This window comes from Ictidomys tridecemlineatus, chromosome 4 (assembly GCF_052094955.1).
Source record: "Ictidomys tridecemlineatus isolate mIctTri1 chromosome 4, mIctTri1.hap1, whole genome shotgun sequence".
Classification (NCBI taxonomy): domain Eukaryota; kingdom Metazoa; phylum Chordata; class Mammalia; order Rodentia; family Sciuridae; genus Ictidomys; species Ictidomys tridecemlineatus.
Window position 1 is genome coordinate 204,866,669 of NC_135480.1, and position 13,659 is coordinate 204,880,327.

Genomic DNA, 13,659 nt, shown 5'->3' on the forward strand with positions numbered 1-13,659 from the left:
GTCCCTGCACAGCGGGGTTTGTGCCAGGGTGCCCACTCCTCCCTGCCTAGTCACAGCCTCGGACTGAACCAGCGGGGAGCACCTGGGGGTCTCCTGCCTTGTGGGGCCCCCTGCCCATTTCCATCCAGGGAAACCGAGTCACTCAGAGGAGCCGAGTGTTTGCCACTCGGTTTTAATCAGCTTGTCCACTGCTGTGACTCAAAGACCCGACAGGAACAATTGTAGAGGGGGAAGGAATGGAGTCAGAGGTCTCAGTCCATAGACAGCCAGCTCCGTTCCTAAGGGCTGGAGTAGGACAGAACGTCACGGCAGAAGAGAGTGGCAGAGAGGAGCAGCTCATATGACCAGGAATCAGAGACCAAGCTCAGCTCCCCAAATATATATACCCCGAGGCACGCCCCCAAGGACCAGCCCTTCCAGCCACACGTGCCCACCTCAGTCCCATGGGGGCTCGTTCACTGATTGGGTTAAGACTGTCACAACCTGATCATTTCTCCTCTGAACCTTCTGGCATTGTCTCACATGAGCCTCGGGGGACACCTGACATCCAACCATGACACCACTCATCTTGGACAGGGCTCCTGGGCTGTTCCTCGTCATCTGGTGTGGACATGGGTCATCTGGGCAGTCCACAACCCCCTGAAGTAGGCAGAGCGAATCAACAGTGTCCATGTTGCCCTTGGGGGTGGCTGTGGGTGACTACTGGTGCTGGTCCCCAGCTCCTGACACTGCCTGCCATGGTAGGAGGTCAGAAAAGACGCAGCTTTCCCATGTCACTAAGTCCTGCCGCCTTGGAGTCCCCAGCTCCCCTCTTCCTGGGGCCACACGGAGCCTTAAAACTGAGAAAAGAGCTGTCCTGAGAGACTGCAGAACAATGGTCAGACCCGTACCAGGTCACGGTCGTTCTGAATGGTCTGTGCCTGGACCCGGAACACCACAGAGGAGTGTTTCTGACTCTGTGTCTCCTCCTCCTCCCGCAGCAGACGCCACCGATCTATCGCCCACGCAGAATCGGAATCTGCCCACAGACCCCTTCTCCAGGCAGCACCTTTCCACTCCTTGACACTTTGCCACTTGGAAGCCACTGCCACTGTCCTAGTTAGGACCCCTCTGGCCTCTGATGCCCTCACCACCTCTGAGCAGGGGCAGGGGGCCAACAGATGCAGCTCTGAACGGTCAAGGCTCTCTGATGCCCAGTCAGGGATGCTGTCTTGGGGGGGCTTTGGGTCTGCAGGAGCCTCCCTCTACCTCAGAGCTTGGTCCCAGCTCTTCTCCCCTCCCACCTAGGCACCTGGCCCCGGGCTGGCTCCCTAGAGCTGGCAAACCCAAGTACAAACCGGGCGCTACAGCCACAGGCACTTCCTGCCTGGCAGATGGGGGGGCTCCAAGTCCAAGGTCAGGTGTAGGCAGGGCCTACTCCTTCCAAGGGCTGGGAGCGAGAATCTGCCCTGGGCCGTGCCCAGGGTTTAGGGGTCTGCTAGCCACTCTGCCTAGTAAAAGCCTCACCTGTGTCTGTTTTCATTGTCACCTGGCATGTCCCTGTGGGTCTGGCTCTAATCTCCCCTTTTTATAAGGACACCATGGTATGGGATTAGGGCACACCCCATGACCTCTGTAAAGACCCAGGCTCTAGAGCAGGTCACATTCTGAGGTCCTGAGGGTCAGGGCTTCCACGTGAGGATGGGGGGTAGTGATCCAACCCATGACGGGCTCCTTATGTTTTCAATAGAAATAACTATTTTCCTTTATGTATGCTAATTGCAGAAAGGCCAGGTAATACAGAAACCTAAGAAGGGGTGAAAGTAATTAATTATCTCATGATTCATTTTCCAAAAATAGCCTAGGGGATGGCCTGGGGTGTATTCGCCCACGTTTTTTTCTTTTGATGGAGGAGGTTGGGTTCCCGGTGGTCTCTACAACCTGCCCTTTTCTTACTCTGTCTTGGGTGACACCCCGTGGGTCACAGGCCACCTCTGGCCAGGCCCCCAGCACTGCCTGGGGGTGTTTCCATGATGACTTCAGGTGGTTTTGTAGATATGCACAGTGCCCTTCTCCAGTGTCCCCTCCTGGAACCGCGCCTTGAGCCTGGGTGCGCTCAGTTTCTGCAGGACACGTTCCTTTGGGGGCTCTGCCTTCTGGGGAGTCTCAAGTTCTCAGGGCCCCTGACTGTCAGCCTGTCGCTGTCCCTGCCGGCTTCACTGCCCTTCCCTGTCAGCCAGAGGGTCCCAGCCCTGGCCTCGTGGGGGACGGGAGGCCACTGAGACCCCAGGTCTGAGAAAGTCAATAGTGGCTTGCCACTCCTGGGCTCTGAGCTCCTGTCCCTTTCAAGGCCACCGGGTCACACTCCAGCCTGCTCACAGCAGCTCCTGGCTCCTTCGATGTCCCCTTATTAAAAGGCCTCCACCGCAGACAGCAGATACTATGTTGGTGAGAAACCTCCCAGACGGGCGTTGGGCCGCCCCCAGCCCCACAGAGGCTGCAGGAAGCGGCGCTCTTTCCTGGAATCCAGCTCAGCAGGCCCTGAGTCACCCACTTAGGGTCCTGGCCGGAGAGTGCTTTATGTTATTTTTTGACAGATCATGGGCAATGTGTTGTTCGAGTCCCCCCGGGAGCTGGTGAGCGTGGAGGCAGGCTGACTCCTGCCTCTCGCCGGCCGGAAGGCCACATGCCCAAGGAGACAGCTGGCCCCTAGTGGGAGGACACTCCCGGCACTGGCAGCTCTCATCTGTCTGATTAGTGCTGAGGGCCTCTGCTCATTAGGAAACCAGCCACCGCAGGCAGGCCAGCTGCAGGACCAGGGTCACGGATGGGAAGGGGGGTCTTCAGGTGACGGCACTGAGCCCTGGCCTGCTGCCCTGCCCCCAGCTCCCACCATCACGGGTCCTGGTGGTTTAGAGACCAGGGTCTCTTGCATGTCTATAGGCCAACATCCTCATGTTCAGATAACTTGGTGTGGCTTGGGGGCCTCACTTGTCGGGTTTCACCCCAGCTGAGAGACCCTCCTCACACTTTACTTCTCCTTTAGAGCCACGATCCCCTGTGTTGAGTCCATTACTCCTTAGCTCTGTGTCCTTGGGCAAGTTACTTCACCTCTCTGAGCCTCAATTTACTCCCTCATGAACTGGGTCTGAAGCAGTCCCTGTGTGTACAGGGGCATGGGAGGGAGGGTCTCACTCCTGCTCTTCTTCTTCACAGAGGACCCCCAGGGGAGCCGGGGCAGCATGGTTGGGGTGATCAACGGCCAGGAATTCGGCGTGGCTGCTCTCAACACCAGTGTGCAGCAGGAGGCGCGTTCCGGGGTCACCACCATCCAGAGCAGCATCAGCCACGTCCCGGCAAATGTGGGTAAGTAGAAGCCGGAGTGGCGCTGCCTCTAGGCCCACCGCTCCAGCCTGCCAGGGACCCTGTGGCTCCTGCAGGACCAGGAGGAAGGCGGGCCCCAGGCTCGCTCGGGCTGATTCCCAGAGGAGAGCTGGCTGCCCGCCAGCAGAGCCAAGCCCCAGAGCAGGAGCGTCCTCTCCGGCCCTCTTCCCCCACCGCACAGACCACCCACCCTGACCCCAGAGACCTGAGGCCGGTGATGTGGCTGCAGAGCTCAGGGAGAGGCCCCAGCTGCCTGCTCTGCGGGGCCTCCACTGTCAAGTCCGAGGCTGACAGAAAAGTGAAGGGTGACAGAAATGACTTAGGGAGCAGGCTGGCAGGGACGAAGGCAGGGAACGTGAGAGTCACATCAGCTAGAGAACCCAGAGGACCAAGGGGTGTCCCCCGGCACCCAGGTCCCTAAAACAGTGTGTCCCGAGCAGAGGAACAGACCTGGTCCCGAGGGACCTCGCCATCTTGTCCCGCTACCCACCCTGCCTCCGAGCCTCCTCTGAGGTCAAGGCAGGGAAAGGGCGGTGCTGATGGCGCCTGTGCTGGCCGTGGGAGCAGCGTGGGCAGGGGGCTTGGGCCAGGGTCACTCAGATGTGTCCAGCTGTGGCTGCTTATTCCAGCTGCAGGAGCCCCGAGGAAACCTTGATCCCAGGCCTAGTGGGCCAGGCTCTGCCGAGGAGACAGGCACAGAGAGGTTGAGAGGTTCAGCTCATGCACAGGAACCCGACTTCCTCCTGTTGACCTCACAGAGCGCCGCTGTCCCTGACCCCGAGCAAACTGGGTCCTGGTGGTGTCCCTGGCCCAGTGTGCGGCGTCACCCTGCCCCAAGAGGGCCAGGCATCATGTGAAGGCCCGAGACTCCAGATCCAGGGCAATTTTTGCCTCTTTTTTTCAAAGTCAGTGGTCTGGAACGATCCTTCCTCTCCCGGCTCCTCTGGAAAGCGTCTGCAAGTTTGGAAAGTTGGTTGATGTTTAACTCAGCCCAGCAAACATGTCATGGCAGCCTGTCGAGCTCGGGTTCAGGTGGCCCTCACCTGTGTATGCTGGACTGAGTCGGACGTTGATCTCCATACGTTTCTCTCTATAAACTTATTTTATTAGTTTTTAAAACGACTTCATGAAAGATGTTTTCTCTTGCTGTTTCCCAGGTTCTGGTTAAATACCTGGAGAGGGACAGGGAGGGAAAGAACTGAGGTCTCCTGGGGACAGTGGGGAGCCAGAGGACGGGGTGTAGAGCAGGAGATGGCCACCCTGAGGGTCCAGCCCTAACCTGGCTCTGCACCCTGCCCTGTCCAGGGCCTCTGATGCGGGTGCTGGTGGTCGCCATTGCCCCCATCTACTGGGCCTTGGCTGGAGAGAGCGGCGAGGCCCTGAACGGCCACTCCCTGACCGGTGGCAGCTTCCGGCAAGAGTCTCACGTGGAGTTTGCTACAGGTGAGCAGGGCCTCCTCAGGTGGGCAGGGGGGCTGAAGCCAACCCAGGACTCCTGAGGTGACTCTGGGTGGGGTGGGGTGCACTGCAGGGGAGCTGCTCACAATGACCCAGGTGGCTCGGGGCCTGGATCCGAACGGACTCCTGCTCCTCGATGTGGTGGTCCATGGCATGGTGCCCGACGGCCTGGCTGACGCAGATCTTCAGATGCAGGTGGGGCCGGGGCCTGGGATGGGGGAGAGAATGGCGTGTCGCGCTCCCCACCGTGGCCAGGCCTGTTCCCCCTGACACCTCAGCAGCAAGGGCTGGACGGGGCCTGCCTTGGGCTTGGGTAGGAGAGCAGGTCATAGTGAGCGTCTGCTCCCCATTCCATAAACAAGGCCACCAAAAGGCCCTGGCTGCCTGGCTGTGGAGGGAGACCAGAGGCTGGCCAGGCTCTTGCCCCCACCCCAGCCCCTGAGTTTCAGCCCCAGGCCTCCTCTCCTCCACCAGGACTTCCAGGAGCACTATGTGCAGACAGGGCCCGGCCAGCTCTTCGTGGGCTCCACACAGCGCTTCCTCCAGGACAGCCTCCCTGCGCTCCTGCGCTGCAACCACACCATCCAGTACGACGCAGCGCGGGGCCCCCAGCCCCAGCTGGTGCAGCACCTGCGGGCCTCCGCTATCAGCTCAGCCTTTGACCCCGAGGCGGAGGCCCTGCACTTCCAGCTGACCACAGCCCTGCAGACGGGTGAGGCCCCCCACCCCCACCCGCCAGCTAAGACCCGCCAGAGGCACCTGGCTACTGCACTCTGACCACTGCCAGAGATAAGGCTCCACCTGACCCGTCCCTCCCCCACCAACAGGGACAGGGCTCTTTAGGCCAAACCTCCAACACCCTTCTCTGTGCCCCAGAGTGGAGGCCCAGCCCCCCCCCCCCGGCTGACATTCAAGCGTCAAGCCACATTCTCCTCCCTCTTCTCCCAAGGGTGCCTGTCCCACAGGCCCCACCAGTGAGCGGGGCTAGGAGCCACTGTGGGAGCCCCGAGACCTGCAGGAGACCTCCTAAGTCTCAACCAAGGGATGCCAGAGATCCCTGTGCTCTCACTAGAGGCCCCAAAAGGGACTGTGGGAAAAGGGCATTGCTGAGGCTCTGCAGACCAGGCTCAGATCCGCTCTGCACCCTGCCTGGCTCTGGGTCCCCCCAGCCTTGTTCCCATCTGCGCCGTGGGCAGTGGGCCTGGCTTGGCCCGCCTCCCAGCTGCAGCTCGAGGGGCTGGCTGCACCCTTCCCCAGCCCCTTCTCACAGGCAGCCAGATCCCCACCCATCTCCAGGCCCAGCGGCCCCACCTGCCTTCGTCCTGCCTCCCTGGGGAGCCCTGCGGACCCCCGCACCCCCCTGCACAGAGCTGCTGAGCAGCTTCGCCCTGAGCTCCTGCTTCCTATTTTCTTTGATGGTTTCTCCTGGGTCTCCTGACTCACTGCCCAGCCCCATAGGAAGCCCCTGGGCACACGTACAGGATAGGGCACGTCCCACAGCCACAGCCTGGGACAGGCCTGGACGTGAGGCAAGGAAGGAGCTGTCTGGCTCAGGACAGGGCTGGTCGCCAGCTAGGGGGCATGGCCTGGGCCAGCCCCAGGAGGGACCTGGGAGCCAGGGCCGTGGCCAAGGCAGCTGGGAATGGGCACCCTCATATCCTTAGGGTCATCCCCTTTGTCTTACAGAGGAGGATGAAGTTGGCTGCCCCGAGGGCTTTGAGCTGGACACCCAGGGAGAGTTTTGTGTGGGTGAGCAACATGCCCTGCCCCTCCCCTGGCATGGCCAGAACAGGCCTTTTCTCCTGGGATGCACCATCTCTCTGGGCCAGCTGGCCAGAGGGCCCATGAGACAGACCACCAGCTCTCTCCCCACCAGACAGGGACGAGTGCCTGGGCGGCCCCTGCTCCCACTCCTGCCTCAACGCACCTGGCCGCTTCTCCTGCGCCTGCCCGTCAGGCTTCACCCTGGCCTGGGATGACAGGACCTGCAGAGGTGAGTGGGCCCCGGTGTGCAGGAGGGCCCTGACCAGGGCACCTACTCCTGAGTGCTTGATGCCAGCCTGAGGTCTCCAGCGTCCTGCCCCACCAGGTCCCTCTGAGGACAGCATGTGGTCTTGGGTGTCAGGGTGATGGGGACCCCCAGGGGCACACAGGCAGCCACCACTTGCTCATGGCCCAGACACAGGCTCGGCCGCTGTCCCCACATCAGTTCTGATCCATTGGCATGGCCAAGGGGGCTGACACCAGTGACCCGTTTACCTGTCACCTGACAAAGCTGCAGTCTGACCCTGAATGTCCCGATGCTGACCACAGTCTGTACCCTCCAGTCCCACCAGTGGGGCCCCGTGCTGCCAGGTCTCAGCCAGGCTCCAACCAGGTGCCCCAGAGGGCCCTGTGCGCAGCCCTGTATCAGCTGCTGCCGGCCAGGGCCATTAGGACTCTGTATCTGTGGGGATGACGGAAAGAGGTGGCAGGAGGGCTGGGGGCCGTCCTGCCAGGGGCTCTTGGGCCTGGGAGGAAGCCATGTGGGTGGGCTAGGCCAGGGCCCTGTGGCGGGGAGGGTGGGGAGGGTGGGCATGTGCTCCTGCAGCTGTCTGCCTGGCCTGCCCCCAGACGTGGACGAGTGTGCGTGGGATGCCCACCTCTGCCCAGAGGGTCAGCGCTGCGTGAACCTGCTGGGCTCCTACCACTGCCTCCCCGACTGTGGGCCGGGCTTCCGGGTGGCTGCTGATGGAGCCAGCTGTGAAGGTGAGGGGGGCACTGGGTGGAGCCTGGTAATGTCCCCAAGAACCCAGAGACTGCCAGGGTGCACTGATGGGGGGCTGCATGTCCCTGGGATGCTGGGCTTCAGGGCGCCAGGAAGGAGCGCATGAGGCTGGGAGAAAGCATGAGAGGTCCCGGGACTGAGTCCTGGCCCAGCCCTGCTCCTGGCAGCTCAGTGTCCTTTGTCAAGTGTCTCATCCATTCTGGGCCTTGGGTCCCTCACCTGTTGGACAAGGGAGTCCAATAGGAAGGGCAAACACACCACCTCTGCTATCCTATCCCCTCCCTATCCCCCATGGACCATGTCCTGCTAGGGACAGCCTCTGAATCCCCAACACGGCTTCCCCAGCAGCCACTATGGATAAGTGACAACTGACCTTAGGGTTCAAACCTCGGTGCTAGCCCTGAGGGATGACCTCTAGGATCCTTCCTGCTCTAGATTCTATGGTTTCATGATCAGGGTCCCCCTGGCTCGTTGGAGACCAGCCAGCCAGTGGAGGCAAACATGGCGGCTCTGCCCTGTGGCCTGGAGAGCTGGGCTGTTTGGGGCTCTTCTGCCCGCTGCTGCCTTCCGCCCGCCCGCCCTCTTCTCCAGTCCTTTAGCTCTTCCACACAGCAGGCTGCTAAGCTCCTCACGTGCTTGTCCAGCCATCTTTACAGATGAGGAAACTGAGGCCCATCAGGACTGGACAGGGCAGAGCTCACAGCGCCAGGGCTCCGCCTCCAAAGCCCACCTTTTAAGGCCCTTCCTTCCTCCAGACCCAGAGCCCTGCTGACCTCCAACGTGGGACCCGTGGGGGGTGGGGCAGGTGCTGGCATTCAGCTGTTGACACGGCTTTGGAGAAGGGAACTGGGGCGACCCAGGTGTGGGGGGATGTGATCCTAGGGGAGGGGCTCTGGGCTAAGCCCCTCCCGACCACACCTGCTCCAGATGTGGACGAATGCATGGAGCAGCTGGACGGATGCCACCACAGCCAGCTCTGTGAGAACAGCCCAGGCGGGCACCGCTGCAGCTGCCCCCGGGGGTACCGCACCCAGGGCCCCGGCCTTCCCTGCCTAGGTATGAGGGAGCCCACCCACTCTGGGCCTTGCTGGGCACGGTGGGCATTGGTGGTGTGGTGCTGGGAGTTCTGGACTGTGCTTGGCCCCACTCAACCCTGCAGGCCAGCGTCCCTGGCAGAGGGGGGGCCTGAGAGGCCTAGCGGGTAGAATGGACCCGAGAGACACCAAGAGCTGTGGGCTAGGCAAGCTGGACCTGGGGTGGTGCTCAGAGCTGGGGAGGGGGAGGCTCCGGGCGACCCAGGATTCAGGGTGATGCCTGAGCAGCTTGGAGGCAGGAGCCCTGAGCTGCCCTCTTGGCCTTGAACTCGGAGCATGCAGCCTCTGCCTGACCTCCATCTGCAGATGTCAACGAGTGTCTGCAGCTGCCCAGGCCCTGCCCCTACCAGTGCCACAACCTCCAGGGCAGCTTTCGCTGCCTGTGCCCACCGGGCCACACCCTCCTCCGCAATGGCAAGGGCTGCACCCTACTGGAGCAGAGTGCACACAATGTGACCACCATCAACTACCCGGGCCCCTCTGCGCCCTGGCTACAGCCCCGGGTGTCCGTCCCTGGCCGCCCCTTCCATACCTGGGCCTCCCTCCGCCCGGGGCCGGGAGCCCTGAGCAGCGTGGATCGGGCCTGGTGCCCGCCTGGCTTCATCAGGCAGAATGGCATCTGCACGGGTGAGGCTGGGCCCCAAGTGCCCCACAAGGACACGCCCCTGTGCCCTGGGCTCCTGGGCTGGTCGTGGGGCACCACCCTGTGTGGAAACCCAGGACTCACTGCAAGCGGGTGGGCAGGCAGGCGGCAGACAGAGGGCTGCTTCCCGGGGCCAGGCACAGGTGTCTCGGGCAGGGCTGCTGGGCGAGGGGCCTCCTAGGCTGTGTCCTCGGGAGGCCAGCTAGAGAAACCTGCTGGTACCAGGGCAGAGCAGCCAGGGACGAGGGCCCCAGGAGTGAAGGGGAATGCTCCAGGCAGACGTGAAGGCCCGAAGGGGTCTGATGGGCACAGAGGTGGGCAAGGGCCACCCCTGGACCCTGGGGCTGGCACTGGGCAGCAGAGAGGGGCAAGGCAGAGGCAGCCTCCTGGGGCACCCAGCCTGGGCACAGGGTTGGTAGTGGGGGTGACCCCCCTGCCTTGGTGGGGACAGGGCGAGGTCCCCACTACCAACAATCAGAGATTTCTCCAGTCCCTAAAGCCGGCTGGGGCAGAGTGGGGAGTGGGCGCCTCGGGCAGGAACTCTCCCGACCTGCCCAGAGCCGGCAGGCAGGTGTGGTGACCTGGCCTCTGACTCGGCTCCCCCTGTCCCCGTCCGCCCCATCCTGCCACCTGCCTGACCAGACCTGGATGAGTGTCGGCTAAAGACCCTGTGTCAGCACGCCTGCCGCAACACCCAGGGCAGTTACCGCTGCCTCTGCCCTGCGGGCTACCGCCTCCTCCCCAGCGGCAAGAACTGTCAGGGTGAGCAAGGCGGCTGTACCCCGTCCTCTCCAGCCCTGGGAGGTGGGGCGGGGAGGCAAGCTCTGGGGGTTCAGGGGAGCATGCCAGGCCCCCACAGCCAGGTGCAACCGCCACTTCACCCAAGAGCCTCAAGAGACCACGCGGGCAGGATCTGAAGGCAGCCTACAAGGCCAATCTCAGCTTTGCTGTGTGTCCCTGGGCAACTCTATTTTCCTCTCTGAGCCTCTACTCCCTGGTGAACTGGGGCTCACAGAGCACCCCTTAGATAGCTGAGGTGAAACCTGATGAGCAGAGACACAGCGGCCATGGGCGGCCGTCCTCTAACTCCCAAGTCACCCTGATGCACCCAAGCAGGAGTGGGTCCTGTTGTTTCCCCCACCCTAGAGGGTGGGAAACCTGCCTGCCCTGTCCCCCTCCACACAAGGGCAGCGAATGTCCTCTGGAAGGGTGAGGCATCCACTGAGGGAGACAAGGGTTGGGGTGGTCTCCAGTGCCCTGGGTGGAGGGTGACGCCAGCACAGCCCCTCTCCCCCAGACTCTCCATGGCCCCATCATGCACTAGGAAGTCTGGTCCCTGGGCTCTGGGCTGGGCTGTCTATGGACAGGCAAGGGGTGCCCTCCCAGCAGGTCCCACTTCCCGCCTTCTCTGGTTCTGGCCTTCCGCGCCCTTCTGTTCTCCATCTTTCCATCCCCCACTTCACCTCCCCCACCCAGACATCAACGAGTGTGAGGAAGGCAGCATCGAGTGTGGGCCTGGCCAGATGTGCTTCAACACCCGAGGCAGCTACCAGTGTGTGGACACGCCCTGTCCCGCCACCTACCGGCAGGGCCCCAGCCCTGGGTAAGGGCTGGGTTGTCTGGGGTGGAAGGGACAGGGCACGTCATCTGCCAGGATCTGTGCAGCTTCCACATGGGCTCCTGTGTGGCTGGACCACGCCACCCAGGAAAGTCGCCCAGGGCCAGTGGAAGCTACCCTGTCAGAACCCTGGGCAGACGGTGCCCACAGGCACAGCCAGCCAGGGCGCAGCTCGCCTTGATGCTGCATTCCCTGCGCTCCTGGAGTGGCAGGCCCACTTGCAAGGAGCTCAGGGCAGAGAGGCCAAGATGGGAAGAGGAACTCGCCAAACACAAGCTCCAGGCCCCCAAATGCACAATGAGCCAGAGGCGCACCCCAGACCCCGGGTGGCAGACACTGAACACACCACACTTCCTTCACCACTCTGGGGCCACAGACACTCATGAAGTGGCACAGAGACATGAGGACCTTGGGGTCAGGAGCTGCTGCAACCAGAAAGGTTTCCTGGGGTGGGTAACTTGCCCTGGGCCTTACAAATGTGGACGTGGACGTCGGGCAAGGTGGGACCTGGTGTCTCTGAGCTGCAAACCCAGGTGTGACTCAGCTCAGGGCACTTCCGCTCCCACAGAGCACAGCAGAGTTTTGTCGCTGCCTCCTTCGGGCAGCGCTGCCTGGGACTTGGTCCCCGAAGGACTCCTGGGTGAGGCAAAAGGTCATGGCTCTGGCCCCTTTGGGCCTCCGTTTGATGGTCTCTAAAATGGGCTAACAGGGACATTTCTAGGGAAGGTATTTGAGGCGCAGGGAGACGGGCAGCTTGGGCAGAGCAACGGGGGCTGGGGGTGAAGTTCGGCCGCTCGTAGGGCAGCCTGGAGTCAGTCAGTCTGTCTGTGCGGCCCGCAGGACTTGCTTCCGCCGCTGCTCGCTGGACTGCAGCGCCGGCGGCCCGTCCACGTTGCAGTACCGGCTGCTGCCGCTGCCCCTGGGCGTCCGCGCCCACCACGACGTGGCGCGCCTGGCCGCCTTCTCCGAGGCCGGAGTTCCCGCCAACCTCACGGAGCTCAGCGTGCTGGAGCCCGACCCCCGCAGCCCGTTTGCTCTGCGCGCGCTGCGCTCGGGACACGGCGCCGTCTACACCCGCCGCGCGCTCACCCGCGCGGGCCTCTACCAGCTCACCGTGCGCGCCGCGGCGCCGCGCCACCAGAGCGTGTTCGTCCTGCTCATCGCTGTGTCGCCCTACCCCTACTGAAGGGGAGAAGGTCATCGGCTCCAGCTCGATGGCTGGTGTGACCCCCGGGGGGTGGGGAGGAGCCGGGCCACCCCACCATCCGGGCCAAGCTGCGGGAGGGACAGGGTGGCCCTGGTCCGTGACACCTGCTGTGGCAAGTGGAACGTCCTCTTCTCCGACCCCGTGCGTCAGCGGAACTTTCGGTAAACACGGCCCTACGAACAGCCTTGACCCCTGGACAGCGAGCTGCCCTTAGGTAGCACAGCCACAGGCTGGGGGCGGGGGAGGGGGCGTGAAGCCTCCTGGGACACTGGGAGGGGGCTGTCCCCATCCACACCCACACTGTCATCCTGAACCCAGTGTGTGTAATATAAAAGCAAGTGTTTCTAACCCACCTGGTTTCTTTGTCCAGTTATTTTACTTTGATGGAGGGCCCTGGTCCTTTCCGTTTTGGTGGAGCACTGGAGTAGGAGTTCCGGGGACCCAGCGCTTTACAGAAGCATGGCCTCTGGCCTCATTTTTTAGGAGATATGAATATTGCAGTAAGACTCCCCTTTCCCTAGGGCTGGGAGAAGAATTAATGACAACACATGGTAGCAAAAGAAAATTATTTTAAAAATTATTTAAATAGCAAAATTGAATCTAAGGTGTACAACGTGATTTTTAAAAATATAATTTGTCTCCCAATATCCTCAGGGGGTTTGTTCCAAGACCCTGGTGAATTCTGAAATCCACCTCAAAATATTCACATATAATTATGCACATCTTCCTATATGCTTTGGATCCTCTCTGGATCACCTGTACACCTAAGACAAGCCAATGATTTGCAAATAGCTGCTACACTATATTGTTTAGGGAATAATGGCAGCAGGGGGAAGAAGAAGATAACCTGGACATCTTCAGTACAGACACAATTCCAGCCGGATTGTCACACAGCCTTGTAAGATTTTAGCTCCCCCAGGCAGTTCAGGAGAACAAGGATGGTGGACCTGAGACAGATTGAAATAGTCAAGCAAATTAACATTTATCTTACATGCTCTTTTTCCTTGGGTGGCTAAAAAACGCTTTCCAGGTGCAGTGGCACAGGCCTGTTATCCCGGCTTTGGAGGCTGAGGCAGGAGGATTGAAAGTTCAAAGCCAGCCTCAGCAAAAGCAAGGCCCTAAGCAACTTAGTGAGACCCTGTCTCTAAATAAAATACAAAAAATAGAGCTGGGGATGGGGCTCAGTGGTTGTACCTAAAAAACAAACAAAAAAATTCCACAGATAAATGAGATCATTATTTAATTATTAAAATTATTATAATGAACTGATTAAATTCATTCACTCATTCACAAGATTCACTGGCTCCTGGCAGTGCCACAGATCCTAGCACCCTGACTTCATGTTTTGGTGGCAAAGGAGGACATGAAGAGTGAGTGTACCCCTGACCTGGGGAGGGGGTCCCAGGGAGGAAAGTAAAGTTGGGGGGGTGGGTAGATGTTAGGGGGCAGTTTTTGATGGGCTGGTGGTGTCATGGGGAGCCGCCTCAGAAAACACTCAAAGTCCAAATT

The 13,659-nt window shown here is 61.0% G+C and overlaps 1 protein-coding gene and 1 long non-coding RNA gene across 3 annotated transcripts in view; one reads left to right on the top strand and one right to left on the bottom strand.

Moving 5' to 3' along the window:
- The window catches only part of Hmcn2 (hemicentin 2), a 121,214-nt gene extending 108,712 nt beyond the window's left edge, over positions 1-12,502 (top strand). Inside the window, exons 87-98 of the mRNA XM_078048412.1 lie at positions 3,196-3,345; positions 4,669-4,806; positions 4,895-5,016; positions 5,296-5,533; positions 6,508-6,570; positions 6,698-6,814; positions 7,435-7,569; positions 8,516-8,644; positions 8,989-9,309; positions 9,968-10,087; positions 10,802-10,928; positions 11,784-12,502. Of these exons, the coding sequence (XP_077904538.1) occupies positions 3,196-3,345; positions 4,669-4,806; positions 4,895-5,016; positions 5,296-5,533; positions 6,508-6,570; positions 6,698-6,814; positions 7,435-7,569; positions 8,516-8,644; positions 8,989-9,309; positions 9,968-10,087; positions 10,802-10,928; positions 11,784-12,129 (2,006 nt within the window). The 3' untranslated portion in view covers positions 12,130-12,502. The remainder of the gene's footprint in view (positions 1-3,195; positions 3,346-4,668; positions 4,807-4,894; positions 5,017-5,295; positions 5,534-6,507; positions 6,571-6,697; positions 6,815-7,434; positions 7,570-8,515; positions 8,645-8,988; positions 9,310-9,967; positions 10,088-10,801; positions 10,929-11,783) is intronic.
- On the bottom strand, positions 139-12,194 carry LOC144377388 (uncharacterized). 2 transcript variants are annotated; one of them, XR_013438363.1, is made up of 4 exons: positions 12,057-12,194; positions 4,908-5,029; positions 4,407-4,535; positions 139-4,317 (listed from the first exon to the last, which is right to left on the bottom strand). It is a non-coding gene; the product is annotated as an uncharacterized LOC144377388 (long non-coding RNA). The 2 variants fall into 2 exon arrangements; XR_013438362.1 differs by lacking the exon at positions 12,057-12,194 and having other exon boundaries at positions 4,908-5,299.
- Positions 12,503-13,659: the final 1,157 nt, after the last annotated feature.